At 39.4% G+C, this 24995-nt stretch overlaps 2 protein-coding genes across 6 annotated transcripts; one reads left to right on the top strand and one right to left on the bottom strand.

The window, feature by feature from the left end:
• Window positions 1–479: 479 nt before the first annotated feature.
• On the bottom strand, window positions 480–13481 carry nsun6 (NOP2/Sun RNA methyltransferase 6). 3 transcript variants are annotated; one of them, XM_034706654.1, is made up of 12 exons: window positions 13222–13481; window positions 8382–8465; window positions 8054–8209; window positions 7860–7960; window positions 6404–6510; window positions 6145–6298; window positions 4759–4840; window positions 4476–4595; window positions 3496–3640; window positions 3279–3424; window positions 1122–1247; window positions 480–906 (listed from the first exon to the last, which is right to left on the bottom strand). In XM_034706654.1, exons 2-12 carry the CDS (start codon window positions 8463–8465, stop codon window positions 727–729), a joined length of 1401 nt encoding a protein of 466 aa, XP_034562545.1. In that variant the 5' UTR covers window positions 13222–13481; the 3' UTR covers window positions 480–726. The 3 variants fall into 3 exon arrangements, with proteins under 3 accessions (XP_034562545.1, XP_034562544.1, XP_034562546.1); XM_034706653.1 differs by lacking the exon at window positions 13222–13481 and adding an exon at window positions 10342–10409; XM_034706655.1 differs by lacking the exon at window positions 13222–13481 and adding an exon at window positions 10342–10409 and having other exon boundaries at window positions 7860–7957.
• Window positions 12535–23896, top strand: arl8 (ADP-ribosylation factor-like 8). Of its 3 annotated transcripts, XR_004634548.1 has the most exons (8): window positions 12535–12994; window positions 16957–17017; window positions 17097–17244; window positions 20480–20563; window positions 20721–20872; window positions 22120–22440; window positions 22878–23034; window positions 23185–23896. XR_004634548.1 is itself a non-coding variant. In XM_034706657.1 (6 exons), the coding sequence occupies exons 1-6, from the start codon at window positions 12949–12951 to the stop codon at window positions 22166–22168; spliced, it is 540 nt and encodes a 179-aa protein (XP_034562548.1). In that variant the 5' UTR covers window positions 12535–12948; the 3' UTR covers window positions 22169–22572. The 3 variants fall into 3 exon arrangements, 1 of the variants encoding a protein (XP_034562548.1); XR_004634547.1 differs by having other exon boundaries at window positions 22878–23896; XM_034706657.1 differs by lacking the exons at window positions 22878–23034; window positions 23185–23896 and having other exon boundaries at window positions 22120–22572.
• The last annotated feature ends 1099 nt before the right edge of the window (window positions 23897–24995 follow it).

Below are 24995 nucleotides of genomic sequence, written 5' to 3'. Positions count from 1 at the left end.
AGCTCCCAGTTGTCTCTACCGCTACTAAAACACTAAATTGTTAATACCTCTCATGACCCCTTTCTGCATGCTACTTCCTGATCTGGGCTCTAAGATCCAGCCAACCGGCTGTCACCATGGCAGCTGTGTCGTCACTGTTGTCATGGCGACGCTAGCACTGCTGCATTTGCCGATACTCATTCAGTCTCCATCCCCACGTCTCTCTCTCTCTCTCTCTCTCTCTCTCTCTCTCTCCTCTCTCTCTCCTCTCTCCCTCTCTCTCTCTCTCCCTCACTCTTCTCTCTCTCGCCCTCTCTCTTCTCTCTCTCTCTCTCCTCTCTCCCTCTCTCTCTCCTCTCTCTCCTCTCCTCTCTCTCTCCTCTCCCCCTCTCTCTCTCTCTCCCTCTCCTCTCTCTCTCCCTCTCTCTCTCTCTCTCCTCTCTCTCTCTCTCCTCTCTCTCCCTCCTCTCTCTCTCTCTCTCTCCCTCCCTCCCTCCCTCCCTCCCTCCCTCCCTCTCTCTCTCTCTCCCCCTTCTATCCTGCCCTGGGTGTTTATAAAGCTTATCCCTATATGGCCCGCAGTTTCAGAGAGCAGCTGTTAAGAGGCAGATGCTGTAAACAGTGAGTGTCTTTGTCAACACTGCCCCGTCAAAGCACACACAGTGGCATAATATAAACACTACTGTTCCCGTCTGCAGTCCCGTGTGAGGCCTGACGCTGCCGCAAAGACAAAACATGTCCTCAGGTTCAGTTTTTCAGGAACTTGGCGATGAAAAAGCCGATGGTGTCTCCGTCTGCTCTGCAGTGGAGGGGAGCATCCGTTTTCGTCTGATCCCAGCTCAGCTCGGGACTAAACCTCTGGAGGAGGCACAGCTGCTCAGGTGATAGGCCGGCTCCCAGCATGCCCTCTGCTCCGATGTGAGGCTCCTGAGGAAAAAAAAAACAGTTGGATTTGGTACGGCTCCTGCAGGACTCTCAATATCTGAGAGTTTGTCCAATTGACTGTAAACAAGATAGACAACAAGTCTCCAGCTCCTCCCATTGTACAACAGTGAAGCCAAATTACACCCTCAATGGCTTGCATTGAAATCTTGGTGTCATTAATCAGAGTAGTGATCACCTGATCGCCTTTTTTTAATTACCTGAGGCTGTAGACTGAGGCAGGGGAAGGTACCGAGGGCCCAGGCTACCTGCTCCTCATTCTCAGCTAGAGTCACTGTGCAGGTGCTGTACACGAGAACGCCACCTTTCTTCAACAACCGCACTGCCTGAAACAGAGGTGTCAAAAGTATTCACATTCATTACTCAAGTAGAAGTATAAATACTAGGGTTAAAAAAGACTTCTGTAGAAGTTGAAGTATCAACTCAAGCTTTTTACTCAAGTAAAAGTGTAAAAGTTCTGGTTTCAAAACTACTTAAAGTATAAAAGTAAAAGTAATGTAAGGGGGAAAAAATGCCATTAAGTACAAAAGCTTAGGCTGCGCCACAGAGGCCTATAGTGCACTACCCCACCTCCCAATAAAAAACATTTTCTGAAGGCCATAATGACTATAATGTTATATTAATATGTTAATGTTGAAATATTTGGGTTGCAGCTGTTTCAGCCACATTCATGCCCACTGAAAATGAACGCATTTTCGTACTATTCAAACACATTAAAGAACCATATATGTCACTACTGAGAATTAACGTGTTTCATGGAGCGGAGGATATGATGACTTGTTGCCTATAAGTATTGTAATGGTGCAAAAAGCCAAACTTCACAGGCATGTTGCCTTTATTGGAATTATGTACATCCAAGCATCAAGCACCCACACACATCCAAGACCCGAAACTGCTGGTGTTGACCAAAAGGGTCTTACTCAATATGAAGGCTAGATCACTTCAAACTAATCTAGGCTAGCTAAAATGTTTGATTAATTTATTAAGACACTATCACAACACGTGTATAAATGTAACGAGTGAGACACTTGGCCTCTTTTCGGATGGTGCGATTTATCTGGATAAGTAGAAAGTACAGATAACTGGGTGAAAATGTAAGGAGTGAAAGTAAAAAGTTGGCTGAAAAATGATTACTCCAGTAAAGTACAGATACCCAAAATTTCTACTTAAAGCTGCTGTGAGGAATTTTTTATTTATACCAATTTTGGCGCCCCATTGTGGACAAAGTGATACCTCTTATCTCTTCTTCTGTACATGCAAAAGTAGAATTTTCAACAAAAATCTCACCCTGCTTTCTTTTAACAGCCAGATGTATCACTCAATGTGATTATTTGCCATGGAAACAGCAGAAAATGGTGTTTCTAAAGCCAAATGTCAATCGTGTGGTCTGACACCTACCCCCTCTGAGTGGTTTAAGGCATTAAAAATGACAACAGAGAAGGTATCAGTGTTGTTGTTTATGGTTTTGTTTGCTTTTGAAGGTCATAAAAAGGCATCAGTGTTGGTTTCAGTCTGTTTCTCAGCTGGTGAAAAACTCCTCATAGTGCCTTTAAGTAAGTAAGACACCTCTGGCTTGAAACCACATAAAGCAAGTAAATACAAGTATGAACATCTAGTAAGCAGCTATAATCTATATGTTTAGATAACGTGATTTAATGCTGATTCAACCTGCTACATGAGTCTCAGTTTGTCAGTATGTTGTGCACGTAATCAAGCACTGACTTGTATCTTCCATAATAAAAAAGTTGTAGCTTTGAGAACACGCTGATGGACACTGATGGAGCACTTTGTGTCACAGGGATGAAAGATGTCTTCTGCTTTGGACTAGTTTCACTCCTTAATTCCATCTGAGTCATACTTAAAAAATCCACATTAACTGCTTTTTGATTCAATGTCACATTTCTTTGAAACACTGAGTGTAGCTCAGTTATAATTAAAAACACTCTCTGGAACGGATTCTCTGACCTTTAAAAAACAGCCAACTATGACCGCTACAAGACAGGAAGTTATTACAGAAAATCTACGGACACGTCTCCTTCCATCAGAGCTGAAAACTTCCCCTGACATTTATTAAACCATCCAAAGGAATCAAATCAATGAAAACAACTAAAGTAAGTGTACTGGAAGACTTGAAGGTAAAACAGTAAAAACTGACATACATATTGTATTTGTCCTTTCTGTATGTGAAGCTGTGAAATGCTGGTGTAAGAGAGTTGTCCAATGCTGCCATCTACTGGTCAAACTGAGTTACTGTCAGAGTGATGTGATGAAAACTCAAACTGCTGACAGCATAAAGGATAAGAGGAGCTTAGTGTGTGTGCGTGTGTTTGTGTGTGTGTCAGTGTGTTGAAACCCACAGCATGGAATAACTTGCGCTGCAGAGGCTGGTAGGAGCAGACCTCCTTCAGGCTCCAGGTGTTGGCCATGATGGGTCTCTGTCCAAGTCCACTACATGGAGCGTCCAGCAGAACCCTGTCAAAGCTCTCAGGAGGGAACGGAGGTCCTGGATCACAAAGAGGAATGTTATAATTTATTTTTTACAAAGTGCTGTGATTCATTGTGTTGTCACTCTACCTTCAGTTTCCTGAGCCGGGTCACTGCTCACAGCTTGAGTGCTGTTGAAGGAATAAGCTTTGATGGAGTTCAAATGCAACAGTTTTGCATTTTGACGAATTTTATCGATCTTATTTCGGATCCTGTCCAATGCCACAACTTCACCCTGCAGAACGAGACAGAGATTTATATATATATATATATAACAGCCGAACACTTCTATGTTTGAAGATGATAAACCATCCATGAAGAGAAAGTTTCACAGCTTCTCACTGACACACTGAACATTTTCTTCATTATTTGCATTGATGGTAAAATAACCCTCTGGAACATTGATTATTTTCTACAGTATTCAAGGAATAATTAACCGCCGATATAATTAACCAATAAAATAATGGGCTGCTGCACACATGTTGGGCTCATGTTTTAAGTTAAATTGAATTTCAGCAGCAGTCTGTAAGGTACATGTAGCTGACTAATTTAGGCACATTTACTGTCAAAGAGTAAACAGTTTTATTTAATTTGGGTTTAATTGCTGTACAGTTGCACTTTTCACATGTTCCCTGTGAACAGAGGTTAGGTTTACTTACTATGTCAAAAGTGAAATTGGCCAAATCTGCCCTGGTTGTGTTTATTGTTATGATTGTCTCAGGGAGAGCATCATCCAAGTTTTAAGTAGGATGTCTCTTTTTGTATTAATTTTGTTCGAAAGCAGTTGTCATAAATAAATATGCAGTTTCAAGTATTAAGTATTTTTCTTATTTTGCACAAGAAATGAATATTACAAAACAAATGTGATAAGAGTATCACCATAATACCGTACGCTAATTCCAATACAGAAGAGAATTGATGATCTCTGCAATTAGGTGTGCAGAAAAAAATACCAGTATCGGTAATCGGTTAAATGAGTTGTAACATATCGGCATATCGTATAACCGCAAAAAATCCAATACCGTGCATCCCTAGTCCTGACTGCAGCTGCCTCTTCATTCACTCCGTACCTGATCCCCCATGAGGGCTGCGATGTGGCATGTCTTCCCTCCAGGTGCAGCACACATATCCAGGATCCGTTCACCAGGACGGGGCCCGAGCACGTGTCCCACCACGACAGAGGGCAGGTTCTGCACAACATGAAACCACTTCAGTTATCCAAAACAGCATGTATGAAGATGCAGAACATAAAGTTAAAATCCCTCTGCTCTGTGGAATCAGATGATATGCTGTTCAATCGATTACTGTGTTGTAAATCAACATGAAAGTACAGATTAGTTAATGGTCAGATACCTGTAGAAAGGCCAGGCTGGGTAAAATGCCATCAAAGGAAGGACTCTGGTAAAGTGGCTCCACCATCTGAATACCTATTCCTCTAAAAAATAAACAGACAGACTGTTCCTTTATGAAATTTAACAGAGATGCACAAATCAGAACCGTTAAAAGCAAATATCAGCCCTGCTGAAAAAAAAAATTAATTAAAAGTTCTTTACTCCTAACAATCATCCCACTTTCCGCTTCACATATTTGGAATGCATCAGAAAATATTCAGTAACCATCATACCTTCCCACACAAACATTAACCCTCACAAGACTCACTTTGTTTATTTATTTATTCTTACACGTTTATATTTGTATTTATATTATTATTATATTTTTATTTAACAATTAGGACTTTGCCATTGAGCCTTATCTGTTTCATTATCATTATTGATATAATATATTCATTTACATTCCTATAATTATTATTATTATTTTGTTTTTCTCCCTCTTTCATGGCTTACTTTGTATAGGTTATTTCTGCTCTGTTTTTTTTATTTTTTTAAACATCAATTGATTTTCTTTGTTTATTTTGTTTGTTTTGTTTTGTTTATGTTTTTGCCTTGATTTCATCTTATTATTAGTACTATTATTGCCACTTCTCTGTCTGTCTGATTTTCTTTTTTTTTTCTTTTTTAATTGTTGTCCATATTCATGCCTTGTTTACATGTTACTCTATCTACTATTACTTGGTCACCCTTTCTTTTAAAACGCATTTCTTGCACAATAAAAAAATAAAAAGTAAAATAAGGTGACTAAAACTGGCATGTTGGCGAAAAAGTGTCATTCGTTAGTTGTGATAACAGATATATCTGTTGCGTGGTATCAATTATATCAATCAATCAATCTTTAACTAACAAAGACCCAACAATATATAAGATAAGATCCAGTCCCATCTTACAGACAGGACTCAGTCTGATCTCATCTTAATCCACCATGAGCAGAGCACTTTGCAGCATTTAGCAAGTTACAGCGGCAAGGATAAACTTCCTTTAACAGGCAGAAACCTCCAGCAGGACCAGACTCATGTTAGACAGCCATCTGCCTTGACTGAGTTGGGGTATAAAATAGGGATAGAGGAGATGAAGAGAGAGAGATGATAGTGGTGAGACGGATAGTAGTAGTTGTAGCAGCTGGAGTCTGGCACGTCCACAGCAGCAGGCCATCTATGGCAGCAATTTTATTTATAATATATATAAATAATGGCAATCTGATAAACCCCATTATTTAGCTTAGTGTAAGACTTTTGCTTCTGAAAACAGAGAAATGTATTTTGTACTAAAACAAACACTTGAGCTGAACCTACACTAACACCTGATTTAACTGTGTGAGTGAGAAATGTGTAAAAATATAACCCACTTGGCAGGTTTATCCGAGCAGAAGATGCTAGTGCGATCCATCTGAGCAACTCCATTTCCCACAAACACTTTCTTTCCCTGGAAGCTGGTGGCTCCTCGGGTGCACTTTCCCTCCAAGTCAGAGTAGACGGACACCACGTCTCCAGACTTCATGTCTGAGAAGAAAAAGAAACACATCACAGAGCTTGATAAGTCAAACTTCATCCAGAAATCTGGGAGTTTAAAATCTATGAATAATAAGGTCAGGAGTTGGACCTCACACTTTGGGCTGGCGAGGATTCCTGGAGCAAAAACATGAGCGCCTCTCAGCACTGCACTGCCGCACTGAGCACCAACCACCAGCTCTGAGCTGAGCTGCTTCACGGGTCTGAGAACACAAGAGAAGAATGTCAGAGGATTATAAATCAGTCTCAGGGAACGTCCTCAGACTGAAAACAGCTGTGGATTTGCAATTTCTGGTATATCTGATTATATTTGTGTTCACTTAAAGGTGTAATGTAAACATGCAACCATGTACCTGAAACAAAACACAGCCAGAGATAATGATAATTAGTGTCACTTCTGCACTTCACGTTCTCTTTGCACTGCAAAAACTCAAAATCTTACCTAGTGAAATAGTCTCATTTTTAGTCAAAATGTCTTATCCCACTTGATTTAAGATACATTTACTTAACAAGTAACATTTGAGCAAGATAGAGGGACTTGTTTTAAGACAGGAATCTTAAATATCTTGTTAAGTCAAACAGTCTTGAAATGATCTTGATTTGAGTTTTAATTTAGAAGAAACAAGGTTTATTTTACATTTCATATATTTTTCAAGCTGAGATCTTATTTGTAGAAGACGGATAATCCTGATTTAAGACAAACACTTTACTTGATTTAAGTAAATGCATCTTATACGAGAATCTATCAGAAAACAGCTCCATTGATAAAAGAAAGAAAGAAAGAAAGAAAGAAAGAAAGAAAGAAAGAAAGAAAGAAAAGTTGTTGTTTTAAGGGTGGGTTACAGTTTTCAGTCACCTTCTAAATCAGATAAAAATATACATCCTCAAACTACATGCACACAATGAAACACCTACTTTTGAGCATAGCTGGCTTATCCTAAAAAACAACATGAGTGAATATTAGTATATCCAGCTCACTATGAGAAGACATTATATCTCAAAATGCTCAAATTAAACTTTGTAATCTTATTTCAAGTACAAGATGGTCTTAAACCTAGAGAAGTGCTGCTATAATACAACTCAAATTAAGGTGAATATATCTCAAATTAAGAAGTTGACATGAAATGTATTAGTGCAGAAATCTTTTTTTCTTTTCATTCTTGGCTTATTCTGAGACACGGAGCTTTAAAATACTGGTAAAATATTGCTTAAAATAAGTTTTCCATGCAAATTTTAGGATCCCAGTTGTCTGAATATTGCATCTTTTTTTCAAGGTAAAAGTATCTTGAAATAAGTTTTTTTATTATTGTTTTTGGAGGGGCATTTTTTCCAGTGTGGGAACAAAACCCACATGAGAGAGAGTGTTCTGCTGATATTGTGCAAGAAAAAGTGTCTTTGTTTATTCTGTCATTGTTCCATGAAACTGAATATGGGTTTGGCCCTAGGAAACACTCGCCCAGCGGTCAGACTGATACTGCAATTTAAGGCTAAATGTGTCCTCCAAGGAGAAGCCTCAGATCGAACTGACGTGGCTCCAGCATTCCTCACATACCTCGGCCCATCGACAGGAAGAAGCAGCACATCTGGAATACGAGGATGAGGAAAAATCTGAACTTGGACCTCCTCTGCCGATGAGCCGCACATCTGCTCCTGCTTCAACAACAACATCACATTGATTAAGAGCTGGCTGACCATAGCCATGACTGTTGGAGCCTGACACGCAGCAAGAAAAAGACAAAGACTCACCTTTTTGAGCTCCTCCTCTAACTTATGTTTGATCTCTTCCAGGGGAGCTAGATGAGTACTGGCCCGCACACAAGTGTACGATGGAGGGTGAGACAGGCATGAGAGCAGCTTCTGGAAACGACACTCTGCTTCCTGATGGCCGGCCGCAGCCAACACCTAACGGAACAGAGACAAGAAAACAAAGAAAAAAGATCATTATGAGACAATGAGAAAAAAAGATCTTCACTCCTTTAAAAGACAGGAAGACATTTCTATTCATGGGGTGGATTGATGATCGTCCCAAAGGAAAAGGATTGTGACGATAAACTAGTATTGATTCAGTCGTTACCTCGTTGTTCAAGAAGACACCTTTGAGATAGTTGGTGACTTCAGGCTTCAGAGACATTCTTGGGAAAACAGACATTTCTTCCATCTGTGCAAAAAAAAACATCAAGTCATGCTAAAGTAGAAATAAATCCTTATTGATCGATTGTATTATATTGTTTTTTCTTTTCTTTAGATTTCCTATGCTTATGGTGTTGTCCCATTTTGTGTATTTGCAAATGACCTTTTACTTATTAGCCAATGAAAGTGATATTTGTACTGAATCGTGCTTGTTGCTTTACAAATACACATTAAATGCATTAACAGTCAGTGCAAGGAATTCTACATTGCTCCAATAAAAGTGAGTTATACTTTAACACATGAGGGTACAAATTCAAGTAGTCAAACACATAATATATTCTGAGACAAACTGTTCTAGAGAAGATTTAACTTTCCTTATCTCTCATGTTATTCCTTCTAATACTAGTTTAAAGTTTGTCACAATTACCGCACGTGTTACACTTTACATGCCACTACTCTAAACTGAAAACACGTGTTGCTGATGATGTGATGAGACAGACTAACTAGTTCAGAGAGCACAAGTGAGCTGAAGATTGTTAGCAAAAATGGATAGAGATGATCTGAGAGGCAGAGATGGAATAGTGCATGTAAAAGGTGGCAGACCACAAAGAGATCGAGGCCAATAAGAGTAATTTCAGATTAAATTTGAGCAACTGTGCTAGACTATGTCTTATATATTCATGGAATGAAAATGAATTAAGCAGGGCAAAGAGTGCAACCCATCTCAGCAGAGTCTCTGTAGCTACCATAATCCGGGGATTCAGGGAAGAGAACTGTTTATTTTTTCTTGTCATTACAAATGTATGTGTACAAATATTTCCATTACTCTCATTTTTACTGCATGTCTCATGTATAGGGTTGCCAACTGTCCCATATTAGCGGGGACATCCCTTATATTGGGCTAAATTGGTTTGTCTCATACTGTGACCTGAATTGTCCCATATATTGGCTATTAACTCTTGTAAATACAGCAGACTGCACTCTACAGATCAGAGATCAGATAAATCAGCAGTGGCAGATCATGTGCCAATCACACTATCAGTTATATACAGTGTAAATGCACCAAGTCCTGCAAAAAAAGTGTGGAGAGGATTTTCTCTCTGATGGGCATTAAATGGTCAGACTCAAGAAACAGATGCAGCACAGAGCTGATCAAAAATGAACTTCAAATATCTGTAAACTGTGACTTGTCATGTAAGGACTTCTCTCTGACTGTGCAAAAGGACAGAATATTGCTTGAGTAAGTCAAGAGCAGCAAAAAGTATCCATGGAAAAAGTACATTTGGGGAGTCATACTGCTCTTTTGTATTTAATTTTTCCTTTGCCTGTTTTTTTAAGTTAAGAGCAAAATTGTGGTTTCTTTGAGGTTTATACATATGAGGATATATAATGATACAGTAAGGATTAAAGGGAATATACACACTTTCTGCATTTGCAGTTGAATCAGAATATACGCTGAATTCACACATCATGCTCACACCACCATGACACCGTGCACCTGTCCCTTATTTAATAGTGAGAAAGTTGGCAACCCTACTCATGTATGTCAATATAATACCGAGTACCGCAATGTTGTGAAGCAGGATAGTCAATCTTAGTTTTGCAAGTCTATATAATACTATGTTTAAATGCGACTGAAAAATGTGAGGAATTCAAAACACAGAGTACATTTTTGATGTAAACCTCACTGAGTTTAAATTCTGTCTGCATTCATTGTACTTAAAAAAAAGATCAGCTTGACTACTGAATACAGGCCACGTAATTTCAGTGCTCTTACGCACTAACACCTCCACCTCGTGCGTGTGTACTAAACAAGGTTTCCGTTTAATAAATAGTAAAATCTAAGCATGACAGCAGCGGTGTATCGGGTGTATCGGGTGTTAAATCTCTCCAGAAATACTCACGTTCTGTGCCTGTGCATGCCCGAGCTTTTACTTCCGCCTACGTCACTAGCCTGGTCATATGACGCAAGTTGAATTCCTATTCGGAAGCATGTCCATAGTTTACTAGTAATAACCTTTATACAGTCTAAGGTAATAATAGGATAAGTAAAACGTTATACGTGATACGTTTGAATCACAAAATCAACATTTTGTTAGAGAAACAAACTTATCACGTTTTAATGTTATTTTTTGTATTTCTGGCAACAGAACGCTTCCGCTTTTAAAGACAAAACATAAGAAAAAATACTGAGTAGTTTATAATAACAACATTTCTATCCTGGCTCTTACTGTTGTTAGACAAAGCCAAAACAAGTTTTACATTTTACTCACCTTTATTATATACTGCATTCAAAGAGGAAATACTTTTACAAACTTAAAAACACTTTATAGAATAAGAAAATGTGTAACTGTTCATTTGGTAAAATTATAATGTCATTGTTTATAACCTTATTTAGTCCATTACCACTCATCATAAAACATGAAAGGAAGAGTGATAGTCAGATATTATTTGTATTTACATTTAACATTATACACATGTACACCAAAAAAAAAGAACAAGATCAACAACCAAAAAAACAAACAAAAAAGGCTTATACAGACATTAACTCACAAATCATACAGAAAAGCTCGACTTCAATAATTACCTAATTCTTCCTCTTTAAATAAATGTTAGCTGATAAAAAATAAAAGTAACATAAATGTTGTTCACAACTCAAATGTTAGACTCTAACAAGTACATCCCAGTTACTCTATTTTTAAGATAAGATAAGATGTTCCTTTAGTGCAAAACAGTATAAGTAAACAGGAGCATATAAGATATTAATTATTAAAAAAGTTATCAGCAATTAAAAATTAATTAAGTAAAATAACATATCTTACTACATATACACAACTAAATAATTACATTTACAAATATTTACAAAACCAGTGACATGGTGAAAAATGTGCACAGACTAGTAACCTAGGTATAAAACAATGTACAGAACAGAACTGAGAAGATGAGTAGAAAAAACATGTTGCCCATGTAAGAAGAGAGGGATGAGTAATTATTGCACGTTAATAAACAGATGGGGTAGATATTGCACTTGAGTCCAATTTGATGAGGTTATTGTTACTGATTATGGAGTCTGACCACTGCAGGAAGAATATTTTTCTTCATGCGCTTGGTGCCAAATATATAAGGAGCAAGTAGGAAATTCCAAACAAAAATAAAAAGAGTGATATATTTGGTTGAGTACATAAATAAACAAATATCTTCTGACAATCACACAATGTTCAAAATTATGTCTTACGTGTGCAACAGTTCATAGGTGATCAAAAGAGTGACATAAGGGTACGTGAAGGGAATATCCCTTCAAGTCTTACTTCAAATTGAATTCACAGGTCCACTCTTATTCAACTTGTCAAACTTTATTTCTTCATCCTCCTCAATGTTTTACTTGTCGAAGTCAATTCTCAATACGTTTCAGGGGCAACAAATTCTGGAATATTCAATCCAATATAGCGAAAAACTGTTTATCTTTAAAATGTTATAAAAGATGCTTGAAAAAACGTTTAACCACTGTTACTTAATTATACGCATCATGCTCAACCACATACTCATAGAGTAGGTGTCCATGCACATCCTATTCATATTTTGTACTTTTGAATTATGTTGATGTAATAACTGTATTTATATTAATTGTTAATTTTGTATATTCTTATATTATTTTATTTTTAGTATCAACTATTGTCTTTATATGTGTCAATTTAGTATCTTTTAATTATTTTTTTATATTAGAACACTATTTGGGCGGAGGCTTCAAATAAGCTCTCTGAGTTCTCTGCCTCTTCCTGCACAGTATATTATTTATCTTTGCTATTTTTTTGTATGTATTTTCTTTTAATGTGCAAATAAATAAAAAGTAACATGATAAAAGTAAAAACCCCAAATAAAATAACGTATTTTCCAAAAGGAATGTCTTTATAATAATTACTCTGAAAAACAGAAAGTTAAAAGTCCTTACAACTGTGTAAGTTAAAATGTTTAGGGTGTAGAGTGTACATTTAAGCCTGTTTCCTTTTTTACAAACCTTCACTCACTCACTCAAAACTTGGAGAAAACAGTTTTTTAAAAGTACAACGTCGACAGCGTCAGACGTCACCACGTAACCGGAAGACTACTGAATAACTGCGGTTGCTTTTTTCTCCTCAACACCACAACCAGCAGCAGCAGCTAACGGGCAGGAGAAGGGACTGTTGGAGCAGAGGAGTCAACACATCGCTGCAGCGCCTCTCACCTTGTGTTTGCGTGGTCTCTGGAGACTTCCACGACACGGGGAGACACTCGACATTTCTGTATCACGTCTCTGTTGCTTTGTACGGTGTTATCTTCGCGGTAGCTGTGTTTTTCTGTGTAGCCGGGGCGCATGGAGTCGGCGTTAAAAAGCTCGGTGAGGTGTTTTAGAGACAAGAGATCATCCAGCTAATGTTAGCTAGCCGCTGCCAGCCACGGATTGAACGAGGAGAGTGGACGAGCTCGGTGCTGCTGGACGGAGAGACGGACCCACGTTGGTATCAACCTGAACAATGGGCCTCATATTCGCCAAACTGTGGAGCTTCTTCTGTAACCAAGGTGCGTGAAATTGTAACGCCTCACTAACCTCCTAATGTGAAGTGTTAGCTCGTGAGCAGAAAGTGAGCAGCGAGACAATAACAACAGATGGGGGTGAATAATCCTCAGGACTCGGGTCCCTCCACCCACTGAACTCTCTGTTCCACATGTAAAATACTACTCCTATGTTTTTATCATCATCCACTCTCAGCTAATCTGTGAATCAGTTTGTCAACCAACATAATTACCTTAAGTCTCCGTAAGCCTGCAGGAGCGTATTCATCAAGTTGTCAATCAGCTTACACTCACTCTCTCCAGGAGGACACTTAACATTACATAACTTCTCCTGACTCTCTCTGTGTGAATGTAAACACCAGCTCCCAGATTCTTTTTTACACCCAGGAGGGAACAGAATCATGTGGTGGAGCAGGTAAAAGTACAACAAAGATCCTAGATAATCCAACTCTTTCATCATCAGACACACTAATGAACACTTTACATCTTTCAGTGTGTTTGTGTGGTTGAAAGATGCATGTTTTTGTCATATCTGTTGTCGACGGTGGCCCCAAAGGACAAAACAAATTTGCAAAAGATGAAACACTTTTACAAAGTTGGAGACAAATTTATATTTTGGAAAATATTTTTTTACATTTTGTAAAACAAAATTAAATCAGCAAAAGACTTTTACCAAGACCAAAACAAATTTACATTTAAGATTTTTTTTTTTACAAAAGATAAAACACTTTTACTAAGTTGGAGAAAAATTTACATTTAAGAAAACAAAATTACAAAATCAAAACACTTATACCAAAGTCAAAAAAAAAATTTGTTTAAGAAAACAAATGTACAAAATAAAAGAAATAAAGAAAGAAAACGTCACATCGTTTGGTTTCTCTCCATCCAAACAAATGACCCCTCACTCGATCACTTCTGGTATTTGGTGCATTCCCTTTCCTTTAAAAATAAATGTTAATTTGTTTCAGAAATGGTAAAAATGTTCGGTCATTTGTAAAATTGTCTGACCACTTGTAAAAGTGTTTTTTTATTTTAATTTTTTTTGTTTTCTTAAATGTTAATTTGTTTCAGCCTTGGTAAAAGTGTTTTTATTTTGTTATTTTTTTATCTTAAATGTAAATTTATTTTCCAAAATGTAAATTTTTCTCCAACTTTGTAAAGTGTTTCATCTTTTGTAAATTTGTTTTGTCCTTCAGGGCCACCGAAGTTGTCATGTATATAGTGCATCTTTTTTTAACTCAACTCAACTTTATTTATAAAGCACCTTTCATACATACAAACATGCAACCCAAAGTGCTTCACAGAATAACAGGCAGACAGAAAACAACAGCAATGGTAAAATTATAAAAGGCATGATTATAAATAAAATACTTAAAAAGAAAATAAAATCAATACAGTAGAATTAATAAGATAAATAATAGTGGAAAGAAAAGTTAAACATAAGGTAGCGTTAACAAGATCAGATGAAAACAAGAAATGAATAATAAAATAAGATAAATAAACGTTAAAGCAATGATTAAAATAATAATAATAAAAATAATAATCACCTAATCCATGGCCCACAGTTATGACAATATTGTGATATTAATTTATTGTATTTATTTATCAATCTAAAGGACCATGTATTTTAATTAACATGTTTTTGAATATGCCAGAGTTAGCCAAAAGGCTAGTTTACATCTAAATAAATAAAAGGGAGAGGAAAAACAAAAACACAAACAAAAAAGAAAAGAAGAAAAGTCAAGAAAACAATCTACATAAGGAGATGACATGACAGCCTTTGAGAAAGTGGCCATGGACGTAAAATACACGGAGCAAGACAATCAGGAGGCAGCAATACGGAAATGTGAAGGAAGACACATGCAGACTGAACAGGACAACATTAACATATTGCGATAAAGGATGAATGTGATTAACTGCAAAATTCATGATACTCTGAAAGGTCAAGTGCAGGATTTGAATGAGGTCTGAATAGTGTTGTCTCCCAGCATCAATGTTAGCAGATAGTGACTTGTACTTTAAACCCCTAACTCCGGATTAAACCGTCCCATGTGTCTTATTTCATTCACTTTTAAGAGATTTGAGGCAAGCACTCTGTGGAATTGCTTGCAACCCGAGGAGAAGCTAATCTGCTCTATCTACTATCTAACAATCTCCTCTGTGTCATCAGATCACCTGAGACGTAGCTCCACCTCCATCCTAGTGACTGTCTGATTAACCAGCATTTTAAACTGAGACGCAAAGACTCAAAGACGAAGAAATCCCTCTCAAGTGTAGTTTTGCGTTCAACCCGTTTAAACTATCACTTCTTTATTAACATTTTTGACATTCTTTCCTTTTAAAGCTGCAAAAGAAACAAGAAACCAGTCGTCTGTACATGTTCATCCAGAAATAACAGACCATCGCTTAGGCAGTAGACCAATCAGATTTAAGTACTCAACACAGCTGTGTAATAATGAAAAGTAATCCACTGAAGTGATTAGTAACACTGACATGTATACGATGTATGTTTTCATTACATTATTTATCCAGTAGTTGAATACCTGTTAGAAGAATCCCTCCTGTTCTAAATGTCATGTGTGATTACTCTGTGCTGTCAGGACGGTCACAGCCTCTCTGTAAGGAAGCAATACACACGCTGCCAAATCCCCCCAAAAAGCCAGTTTAGTGCGATGAGACCGTCGGGTCTGTGAACCCTCTGACCAGACTTCCTTCCTCCTCCGCAGCTAGAGGCCTCAGCAGGGCGGAAAAGTCAAAACACTAAAGCAGGATATTTTGGCACATTCGTGTCAACTCAGAGTCTGCATTTAGTCTTCAGCGTCGCCTGGCTGAGAGGCGTCAAAGCCTCGGGTGCTAAAAATCGTGCCGGCTGGTCTTCATGAATGGAAAGAACTGGGGGAAAAAACCTGAAACAACAGTTTGGGAGATTGGAGGAAGGTTATACATGACTTTGAATGGCTTGGAAAGACTTACAGGAATGAATTGTTGAATCCACAGCAGATATACTTTGTGTTAAAACATTAAGAAGCCGTGAGTGTCACAAAGTGGAAGTTATAAGGTGTGTTTCCACCGCAGGCACTTTACCCCGGAACTAGGGACTTTACCTCTGAACTACGTGCATTTCGACAGACGGACCCAGGGTGAAAAAGTGGTTCAGGCGTAGATAATATCCCCCCTGAAAAGCCCCTGCTTGGGGGGTAGTACTTTTCAAAGGTCCTGGGATTTTCAGTTGAACGTACCGGTGTTTGTGGAGTTGACACAGTTGTTGAAACACAGAGAGAGTTCCTGGGGATGCATACTAGTTTAGTGTTTTATTAGGATTTCAAAATATTATTTAATATCATTTCTTTTCTCCATACGTCACTGGCCTGATTTGCACAATCTACCCGGGACTCAAGCCCGCAGTCGAAACGCAGACAAAAGGTGCAATTCGACCCAGAGTTCCAGATCTTTTAGCCCCCAGAACTAAAAGGTTCCTGAGCCCCCATTGTTGTTTGCGTTTCGACCGGGGGCTGGAGTGCAGGGTAGATTGCGCAAATCAGGCCAGTGACGTAAGGAGAAAAACATTTATATTAAATCATATTTTGAAATCTTAGTAAAAAACTAAACTAGTATGCATCCCCAGGAACTCCCTCTGTGTTTCAACAACTGTGTAAACTCAACAACCGAAAGTCCCAGGACCTATGAAAAGTACTACCCCAAAACAGGAGCTTTTCAGGGGGGAGATTATCTACCCCTGAACTAAATTTAGACCCTGGTTCCTCAGGTTGAAACGCACATAGTTCAGTGGTAAAGTCCCTAGTTCCGGGGTAAAGTTCCTGCGGTGGAAACACGCATAACAATGGAGGCACAGGAACCTTGTAGTTCTTGGGGCTAAAGACCCTGGAACTCTTGGTTGAAATGCACCTATGCATGCCTGTTTTTCTGGACTTCATAGTGACTGTGTTGTACTGTGTTTTTATTTGCAGAGCACAAGGTGATTATCGTTGGACTTGATAATGCAGGGAAAACCACAATCCTCTACCAGTTGTAAGTCATCTTCTCTTAAGATCCTCTTTGACCGTACCTGGATGTCACAAACTCACTTCCTGCTTTGTTTTCCTCCCAGTCTGATGAACGAGGTGGTCCACACGTCCCCCACTATTGGTAGCAATGTGGAAGAGATAGTGGTGAAGAACACTCACTTCCTCATGTGGGACATAGGAGGCCAGGAGTCCCTCAGGTCCTCCTGGAACACCTACTACTCCAACACAGAGGTGAGAAATACAAGCAACACTTCTGATCCACTCGACTGCAGCCTGTCAGAGGAGAGGAGGGGGAGTATCGTACAGCAGCAGCAGCAGCAGGACTTTTTTGTTTTTTTCCTCCCAGAGCAGCTGGTGTGTTTGTTCAGAGCACAGACGGCAGCAGAGGCCGCTTGTGTCAGAGGTCAGCCGTGTCATAAAGGGGCTTGTCTGCAAAGCAAAGAGAGGGTCAGCCTCTGCTGTGTGTGGAGGGAAGGAGAGCGGGGAGAGATGTGGCAGAGACAGATGTTCGGAGGACTCTAAAGATATCTCAACAAAAACACACAAGTTAAAGATTCTTTATGCAACATCTGCTGGACAGTGACGTGTTGTGGTATCATTGTTTCACGAAAAACGACTCTCTCTCTGAATCATTTCACCCATGAACACAGTTAGAACACAGCCTGTTGTGTCACTATCCACATTTCTCTGTGTTGGGAAAGTTAACTGCATGTCTCAAAGACAACAGCAAACTGATTTTCAATTTTAACTATTCTCACACTGTAACAATCAGTGCATTGACTCAAACTAAAACCACAACCACCGAGATAATTTATTCATCCTTTTCTTGTTCTAAAACAGCAACTTATATTACACGTTTTTAAGCTTCTCGCTTCTTGTTTTCAGCTTTTTAAATCATAAATAACAGAAAATGTAAAACCTGAAAGGTTGTTGTTGGAACAAAACAAGCTAAAAAGAGCGACATGGCTCTTTCTTTTTCTTTTTATTCACGAAAGAATCGGTTGACAAGAGCATTGTTAGTCACACTCCCACTTTCTTTTGACGGCAAATTGACCAAAGAAATCACCATAAATGAAGGTCAAAGTAACCAGCAGTGAAAGTCATGTTTGGTTGCAAACACTATTCGTTATATTTAACATTTGGTCTCATTTCCTCTGCTGTTCTCTGGAGTAAACTCAGGACAACATCTGGAGGCTCAGGTTTGATCTTTACTCTGTTTGAGATTGTTTGTGTCACACATGTTCTCAGCTACTGGAAATACTCTGTTTAGTTGAAGTGGGGGTGGGGGTGGGGGTGGAGGATTGTGTCAGGGTAGAGGGAGAACAACATCTCTTTGTTTTGTGTTGATCATTATAACTAGCTCTTAGACCTGTGCTTATTATCCACAGAGGAGCGCAAAGGCAGCTAGTGAAGGTTGTAGAGCAGACGCTGTGTGACATCAGTAACACGGCAGAGTGATTTCTCTGCACAGTTAACTGATCTGTTCACAGTCTTTGTCCTGAGGAGTACACCTTCTCATTCAATGGTTTCTGTTTATTCCAATTATTTTCAACATAGTAGATTAATACTGAAGACATCAAAACTATGAAAGAACATATATGGAATTATTTAATTAACAACAAAGTGTTAAACAAACCAGCATATGTTTTATATTTTAGATTCTGTAAAGTAGCCCCCTTTTTCCTTCATGACAGCTTTGCACACTCTTGGTATTCTGTCAGTCTGCTTCATGAAGTGGTCTCCTGGAATGGTTTCTAATTAACATGAGCCTTGTCAAGAGTTCATTTGTAGAATGACTTGCCTTCTTAATGTGTTTGAGACCATCAGTTGTGTTGTTCAGGTATGGTTAGTACACAATGGATAGCCCTATTTGACAACTGTTGTAATCCATATTATGGCAAAACCAGATTATTTCATAGTTTTTAAGTCTTCAGTATTAATTCGGAATGCACCGAAATGAAAAGTCTTTTGTGTTGCACAGGCATTTTCTAGGCCATTTATTAGCAGACACTTGAAGCTAGTTTGTATAGCAGTTTGAACACACTGGGTTAAAAGAGCTCAAAGTTATAGACAGAAATGTCAACTGTCCCCGGTCTCCCCTACCATTGTATTTATGGCTCTGACTGTGTACTAACCTCACTAAAATCAAGGATCTCATTGAACATATAAGACAATGAGGGTGCATGCCCCTCATCTGGTTCAGAGAGACAAGTCCTTTTTCTGCGCTCTGTTCTCCTTCCTGTGCTGTGCGTGCTTTTCCTCTCCAAGCGGGTTCTCCGCATCCATCGCAGCCTGGGTAATTTCTCTTGTGCACTGCTTTTATTCCCACATCCAATTAATGATCTTTATAACACGGATCAAGTACAGTCTCGATGAAGTGCAGAGGATCCAAATAAATCTCGGTGAAACCTGTGCTGACAGACTCTAAGAGTGTACTTTTCATTGTTTTCACTCCGTGGTCCGTCTCAGCCTCTTTGCTTAGAAGACGCTTTAGTGCTGCCATTAAAGGAATAACGGATGCAGACATGTTGGCCCTTATCCAGACCATGATCCAGACAAGTACGACTGGCCGCAGTTTTTGCTTGCGTAATCAGAACATTCTTCTTCAGCCGTGTTGTTTCGGTGATAAAAGTAGGACGAAAATATTCTCTCAGTCTGCTTCATGAAGTGGTCTCCTGGAATGGTTTCTAATTAACATGAGCCTTGTCGAGAGTTCATTTGTAGAATGACTTGCCTTCTTATTGTGTTTGAGACCATCAGTTGTGTTGTTCAGAGGTAGGGTTAGTACACAATGGATAGCCCTATTTGACTACTGTTGTAATCCATATTATGGCAAAACCAGATTATTTCATAGTTTTGATGTCTTCAGTATTAATCTACAATGTTGAAAATAATTAAAATAAATAAAAACCATTGAATGAGGCGGTGTCCAAACTTTTGATTGTATTTCTTCCTAGTCTGTCTTCCATATGGACACTTCTCATGTGTGGTCATGCTGCACGTACTCAACATGTAACAATAGTATCAGTGGTGTGTTTGCTGCAGAGACAGCTGAGAGCCCTTACCTTTTTAGAACAGAGTTACAAGAAGCCCTACAGTTGCTATAGTAACCACACACTCTGGTGACCCTACAGTTACTATAGTAACTTCCCTCTTTTATTGCACTATAGATCTCAGGCTGTGTTCGGGGTCACCGTCTCATTGGATAACGCGTGCTGTTTGAAATGCAGGGTTGTTTGGTCTCTCAAATCTCTCTCAAAGTTAACGTCCCTCTGCTCTTTTGTCATGCAGAGGGTCACTCCTCCTCATTCACAGCCATGTTATTAGCATAGCAGTCTCCAGTGCTTATTGTTTAGGGAGGAACTTGGCCCCGGAAATGCCGCCCCCCCCCTGCTGTGCTGCGATTCACTGCTGTAAATGTCTTTTTTGAAAAGTGGGTCAACTCCGTGTGATTTCTCCTCTGCAGTTCATCATTCTGGTGGTGGACAGCACAGACAGAGAGCGGCTTGTCATCTCTAAAGAGGAGCTCTACAGGATGCTGGCTCACGAGGTAAAGCCAAAACTTAATATGGAAGAGGACCGACTCTGTTTCAGAGTCCATGTTGATTTTTCCTTCGCTTCATTGTTCAGAGGCCGGGGGTCAGAGGTGGCAGTGAGTGAGGTTATGGCTTCATTGTTCTCTGTGCTCTCTCTCTCTCTCTCTTCAGGACCTGCGGAAAGCAGCTGTGTTGATATTTGCCAATAAGCAGGACATGAAGGACTGTATGTCTGCAGCAGAGATCTCCAAATACCTCACCCTGAGCTCCATCAAAGACCACCCCTGGCACATCCAGTCCTGCTGTGCACTGACAGGAGAGGGGTAAGAGACACATGTTGCTTTAACTACAATTCTACAATTTCATTTAGCAGACGCTTTTGTCCAAAGCGACATACAACACAAGCAAGAATTTAGACTGGAGGGAATAACCTTAGTAAGTGCAACAAAGTGCTTCAAGTTGATTGGCCACAGGTTCTGCCATCTAGTTCCAGAAGAAGTTACAGTTTTTGGGTTGGTTTTTTTTTTTTAAGATAATGTAGCCACAGCTCATCACAACAAATAATTCAAGTTAACAATATCATTCAACATTAAACAGCATTCAATATTCAGTGCTAAAGATTCTCCCAAGAGCTGGGTTTTAGAGCTTCTCATTCATTCTACCCCATAGGACAAAGAGGAGTAGGGTCAGGTTAAGTGCCCAAGTGTGTCCTGAACAGTTGAGTCTTCAGATTTCTCTTAAAAGTAGAAAGGAACTCTGCAGATCGTAAGGAGTTAGGTAATTCATCCCCACTAGTTGGGAACAACAGAGGAGAAGAGTCTAGCAAGAGATTTAGAGCCATGCTGGGCTGGGAGCACCAGGCGTCTTTCACAGGCAGAGCATAGTGGGCGAGAGGAAGTGTAGACCTGGATGAGGGATTCCAGGTAGGCAGGAGCCGATTTTGTCCCTGTTTTGTAGGCCAGAAGAAGAGCTTTGCATTTGATTTGAGCTGCCACTGGAAGCCAGCGAAGAGAGATTAACAGCGGGGTGACATGTGCTGTTTTGGGCAAGTTGAAGACCAGACATGCTGCTGCATTCTGGATCATCTGCAGAGGTTTAAATGTACACACAGGGAGGCCTGCTGGAGTTGTAGTAGTCAATGCGTGAAATCACCATAACTGTCTATAGAGAGATATTGTTAGCAGGATTTTGATACATTTAATTTATTTTTAATATTATTATTTCATATCATTAATTCACAAAAGCAGCATACATTCAGAAAGTAGCTCAGAGGCATCTTTGACTTTTGTTTTTGAGAGCTTGGAGCAGTCTTTAAAGGCTGCTGTAGCTCTGTCAGACCACCAGAGGGCGATGTGTGCTCTAAGTTAAACCCCCTTTAAGCTTTGAATACTTTCTCTGCACAAACAGGAAGGCAGCCTCATTAACCCTCATCTACCCATCACTGGTGTGCATGAAGTGTTTCCTGCAGCTTCAGAAGCGACCGCCTTGGTTTCATGATATTATCACAGCAGTAGAAGTCATTTTAACACACTTCACTTTCTCTAAACTTTCATCATTCTTCTTCTTCCAGTTTATGCCAAGGCCTGGAGTGGATGACCTCAAGGGCTGGACTCAGATAGCGCCTCCCTTCCGCCGTGGATGGCTTGACTACCTGCACCACCCATGCGGTGGCACAAAAGCATCTCCTTTACTGGCCTATGTTACCTTTTTTTCTTCTTCTTCTTTTTTTTTTTTAATGATGAATTTTAATGGACTTTGACCTCTGCAGATAACACAGGACGGGGCTTTATTTGTTCCTGTGGAGCTGCGGTCTCCTCTCAAGATCCAGTGAACTGACCTGGTTGTTGAGCAAGGAGTCGTTTTTACCGTTAAGGAGGAGAAGAGAATGAAGGTCCGAGTGCAACGCAGAGCTGCGCTGGACAACACGTTGTTCACACTACATACATATCATGTGACATCACACCATATCATACCACGAGTTTGCCATAAACACCATGTTGGTGCCCCAGCTTTGAGACATACAGTGCAGCTCTATTACTATTATTTATATATATATATATATATATATATATATATATATATATATATATATATATATATATATATATATATATATATATATATACATATATATATAAGTTTGTTCACAGGGTCAAATCTACAGGGCAAACAAAGGGATTACAAGCAGTATTGATAAGAAAGGTAGCACTACACACCAATAATGTTCTCATGTTTTTGTTCTCTTTCTGGTAACACAGCCATTGATTTCTGTTACATGATTTCAGTTTCATAAGCTACATCGTCGGTGGTCGTTCTCACATTGTACAGGTATCGAATATGAACCTCCCTTCTTATGAACTTTGAGCCCGTACCCGTGTGTCATCGAGCCAAACGAGGAAGATTCAGAGAGTTTGCATGATCAACTCAGCCCTCGTTTCATTTAGGAGAATCATTCGATGTGTGATTTTAAAGGTTTGAAACACAGGTACAGCTCAGTTTTTAATCAGTATTTTACATTGAAACACTACATTATGTCTAAAGATGCATAACGATTTTTATTTAATTTGTATTTCTTGCTTTTATTGATTTTAAGTAAAGGACGAGTGAGCATTTCATCCTTTTCTTTTTTTAACAGCAGACGATCATTGGTGCTCTAAAAGTGTGAAGACTAATCACTGCGTCCTCATGTAAGCATTCAACAAGTCCTGGCAGCCATCTTTCTTCATGTTCTGACCTGGAGGATTTTATTTTTACACAAAGGGACCAGAGTTAGCAAACATCACACAGGTGACACCTCCACTGGAGAGTGGCGGGACAGCTGGTCTGGATTCATTCAGTAGCATTAAGCATGATCGATGTTTCAGCTCTCATCAGTTCTAATACTTGATCCTCAGCCTTAACCGTGCTGTCCTGAGCGTGTGGAGAATGATTCTGACTGTCTGCCCCTTCTTTTTCTACCCGTTCTGACCCGGCAAAAAAGAATTCCTTGCTGACAGATCTATGCACGCGTCACTTTGAAACCATGTTTACCATTTGCAAGCTCCAAAAAAAAAAGTGGCCAAAATAGAAGAGGTTGCATGAGTTTCATTGGATCTAAATGGTGTCCATCGTGGTCAGGGAGTCTGCCTCTGGGTCTCTAGGATAAAGGATTAAAGTATTTTTACACTTCAATAAAGGGTGCAAGTCCCCGGACTCTGCAGCATTAAGGTTTACAGCTTTTACCTTGAACCTTGATCTTACGAAACAAGGGAACTAGATCACGTACTCTCAGTGTGGTGGTTGATAGTCTGGGTGGCTCATGTACTGTATTTCACTTGTTTCCAATAAAAGTTGGTTTTGAATTTTGACTTGAAGTTTCATCTTTTTTTAAAATTAAATTTAAAACATTGGCAGAATTAAAATGCAAAGAATAAAAACTTTGCTTTTTAATAATTTAAAGCTGCTGTTGGTATGAATGGTGTAAAGAAATATTTTTTTCTGCTGTGTTTGGAGAAAAGGTCATAATACCCATCAGTACTCATCTGTATGTGAAGTAATTTGAGATTATGGCGAAATCTCTGTTTTCCAATGCCTTTGTATCAAGCAATATTATTATTCCCCATATTCCCGTTATCATGGACCAATCAGAGCTACTCCCCAACCCTCTGTCCTGATTGGTCCAGTGGCGGCCCCACTACGTCGCCCTGATTGGCTGGGAAGCCACTACTTCCTCAGAACACACACAACCATAGACATATAAAGAGTAGAAGCCGCATTGACCGTCACTACCTATTGACGCTGACGAGCTGTGGGGCCGCCATCTTGGACCGGTCACCGGCACCCGCAGTGTAATCTGTTTGTCAGACGCAATTAAGTGTTGCCGCATTTAATCAATCATAACTCACTGAATACTAACCTGAGTTTCATGCAGGGAGGGGTTCTGCAAACATCATACACGTAGGCATTATACAGGACCATAGACTGTATAAAATATGGACGTAGGATCTGTGACGTCACTCATCTGTTTCTGAAGAGCTGTTTTGAGACCAGTCGACTGTGGAGCCAGTGTGACGTAAAGGGGTGGGCTTTGAGCCTCCTGGCCAACGGTTGCAGCGCTCCCTCAGGCAGCTGTGCCTCTCGTTGGAAGACCCGTAATCTAAATATCTTAGAAATTGCTGCGTTAGAAAAAAATTCACCCCCCTCACAGTGACAGCTGATTGAGAAATAAGCTATCCAGACTACACTTGTCTTTTGAACCAGGCTGTAAACATGTTTATTTCGGCTGTAAAGATAGTCTTTTTCCCATTCATGTGTATATGACTTCCGGTACTTCTGGAGCCAGTCTCAAGCGGCTCCTCGATGAACTGCAGCTTTTAACACTTCCGCATTGGATTCATATTTTTAGACCGGAGGTTGCCACTTGTACAGGACACATGGTTCAGTGTATTTTAATGTTCATAGTGGACT

The sequence above is a fragment of the Notolabrus celidotus genome, chromosome 17 (assembly GCF_009762535.1).
Source record: "Notolabrus celidotus isolate fNotCel1 chromosome 17, fNotCel1.pri, whole genome shotgun sequence".
NCBI classification, from domain to species: Eukaryota; Metazoa; Chordata; class Actinopteri; order Labriformes; family Labridae; genus Notolabrus; species Notolabrus celidotus.
The sequence above is the reverse complement of the archived record's forward strand: the minus strand, read 5'-3'. Positions and strand labels throughout refer to the sequence as shown.

Excerpts from the sequence above, each read along its gene's own strand:
- nsun6 (XM_034706654.1), bottom strand. The coding sequence starts at position 8,465 with ATGGAAGAAATGTCTGTTTTCCCAAGAATGTCTCTGAAGCCTGAAGTC. Across the intron at positions 6,299-6,403 it reads AATCCTCGCCAGCCCAAAGT|ACATGAAGTCTGGAGACGTG; the intron begins GTGAGGTCCAAC and ends TTTTCTTCTCAG. Across the intron at positions 3,641-4,475 it reads CAGCCCTCATGGGGGATCAG|GGTGAAGTTGTGGCATTGGA; the intron begins GTACGGAGTGAA and ends CTCGTTCTGCAG.
- arl8 (XM_034706657.1), top strand. The coding sequence starts at position 12,949 with ATGGGCCTCATATTCGCCAAACTGTGGAGCTTCTTCTGTAACCAAG. Across the intron at positions 12,995-16,956 it reads GAGCTTCTTCTGTAACCAAG|AGCACAAGGTGATTATCGTT; the intron begins GTGCGTGAAATT and ends TTTTATTTGCAG. Across the intron at positions 17,245-20,479 it reads CCTACTACTCCAACACAGAG|TTCATCATTCTGGTGGTGGA; the intron begins GTGAGAAATACA and ends TCTCCTCTGCAG.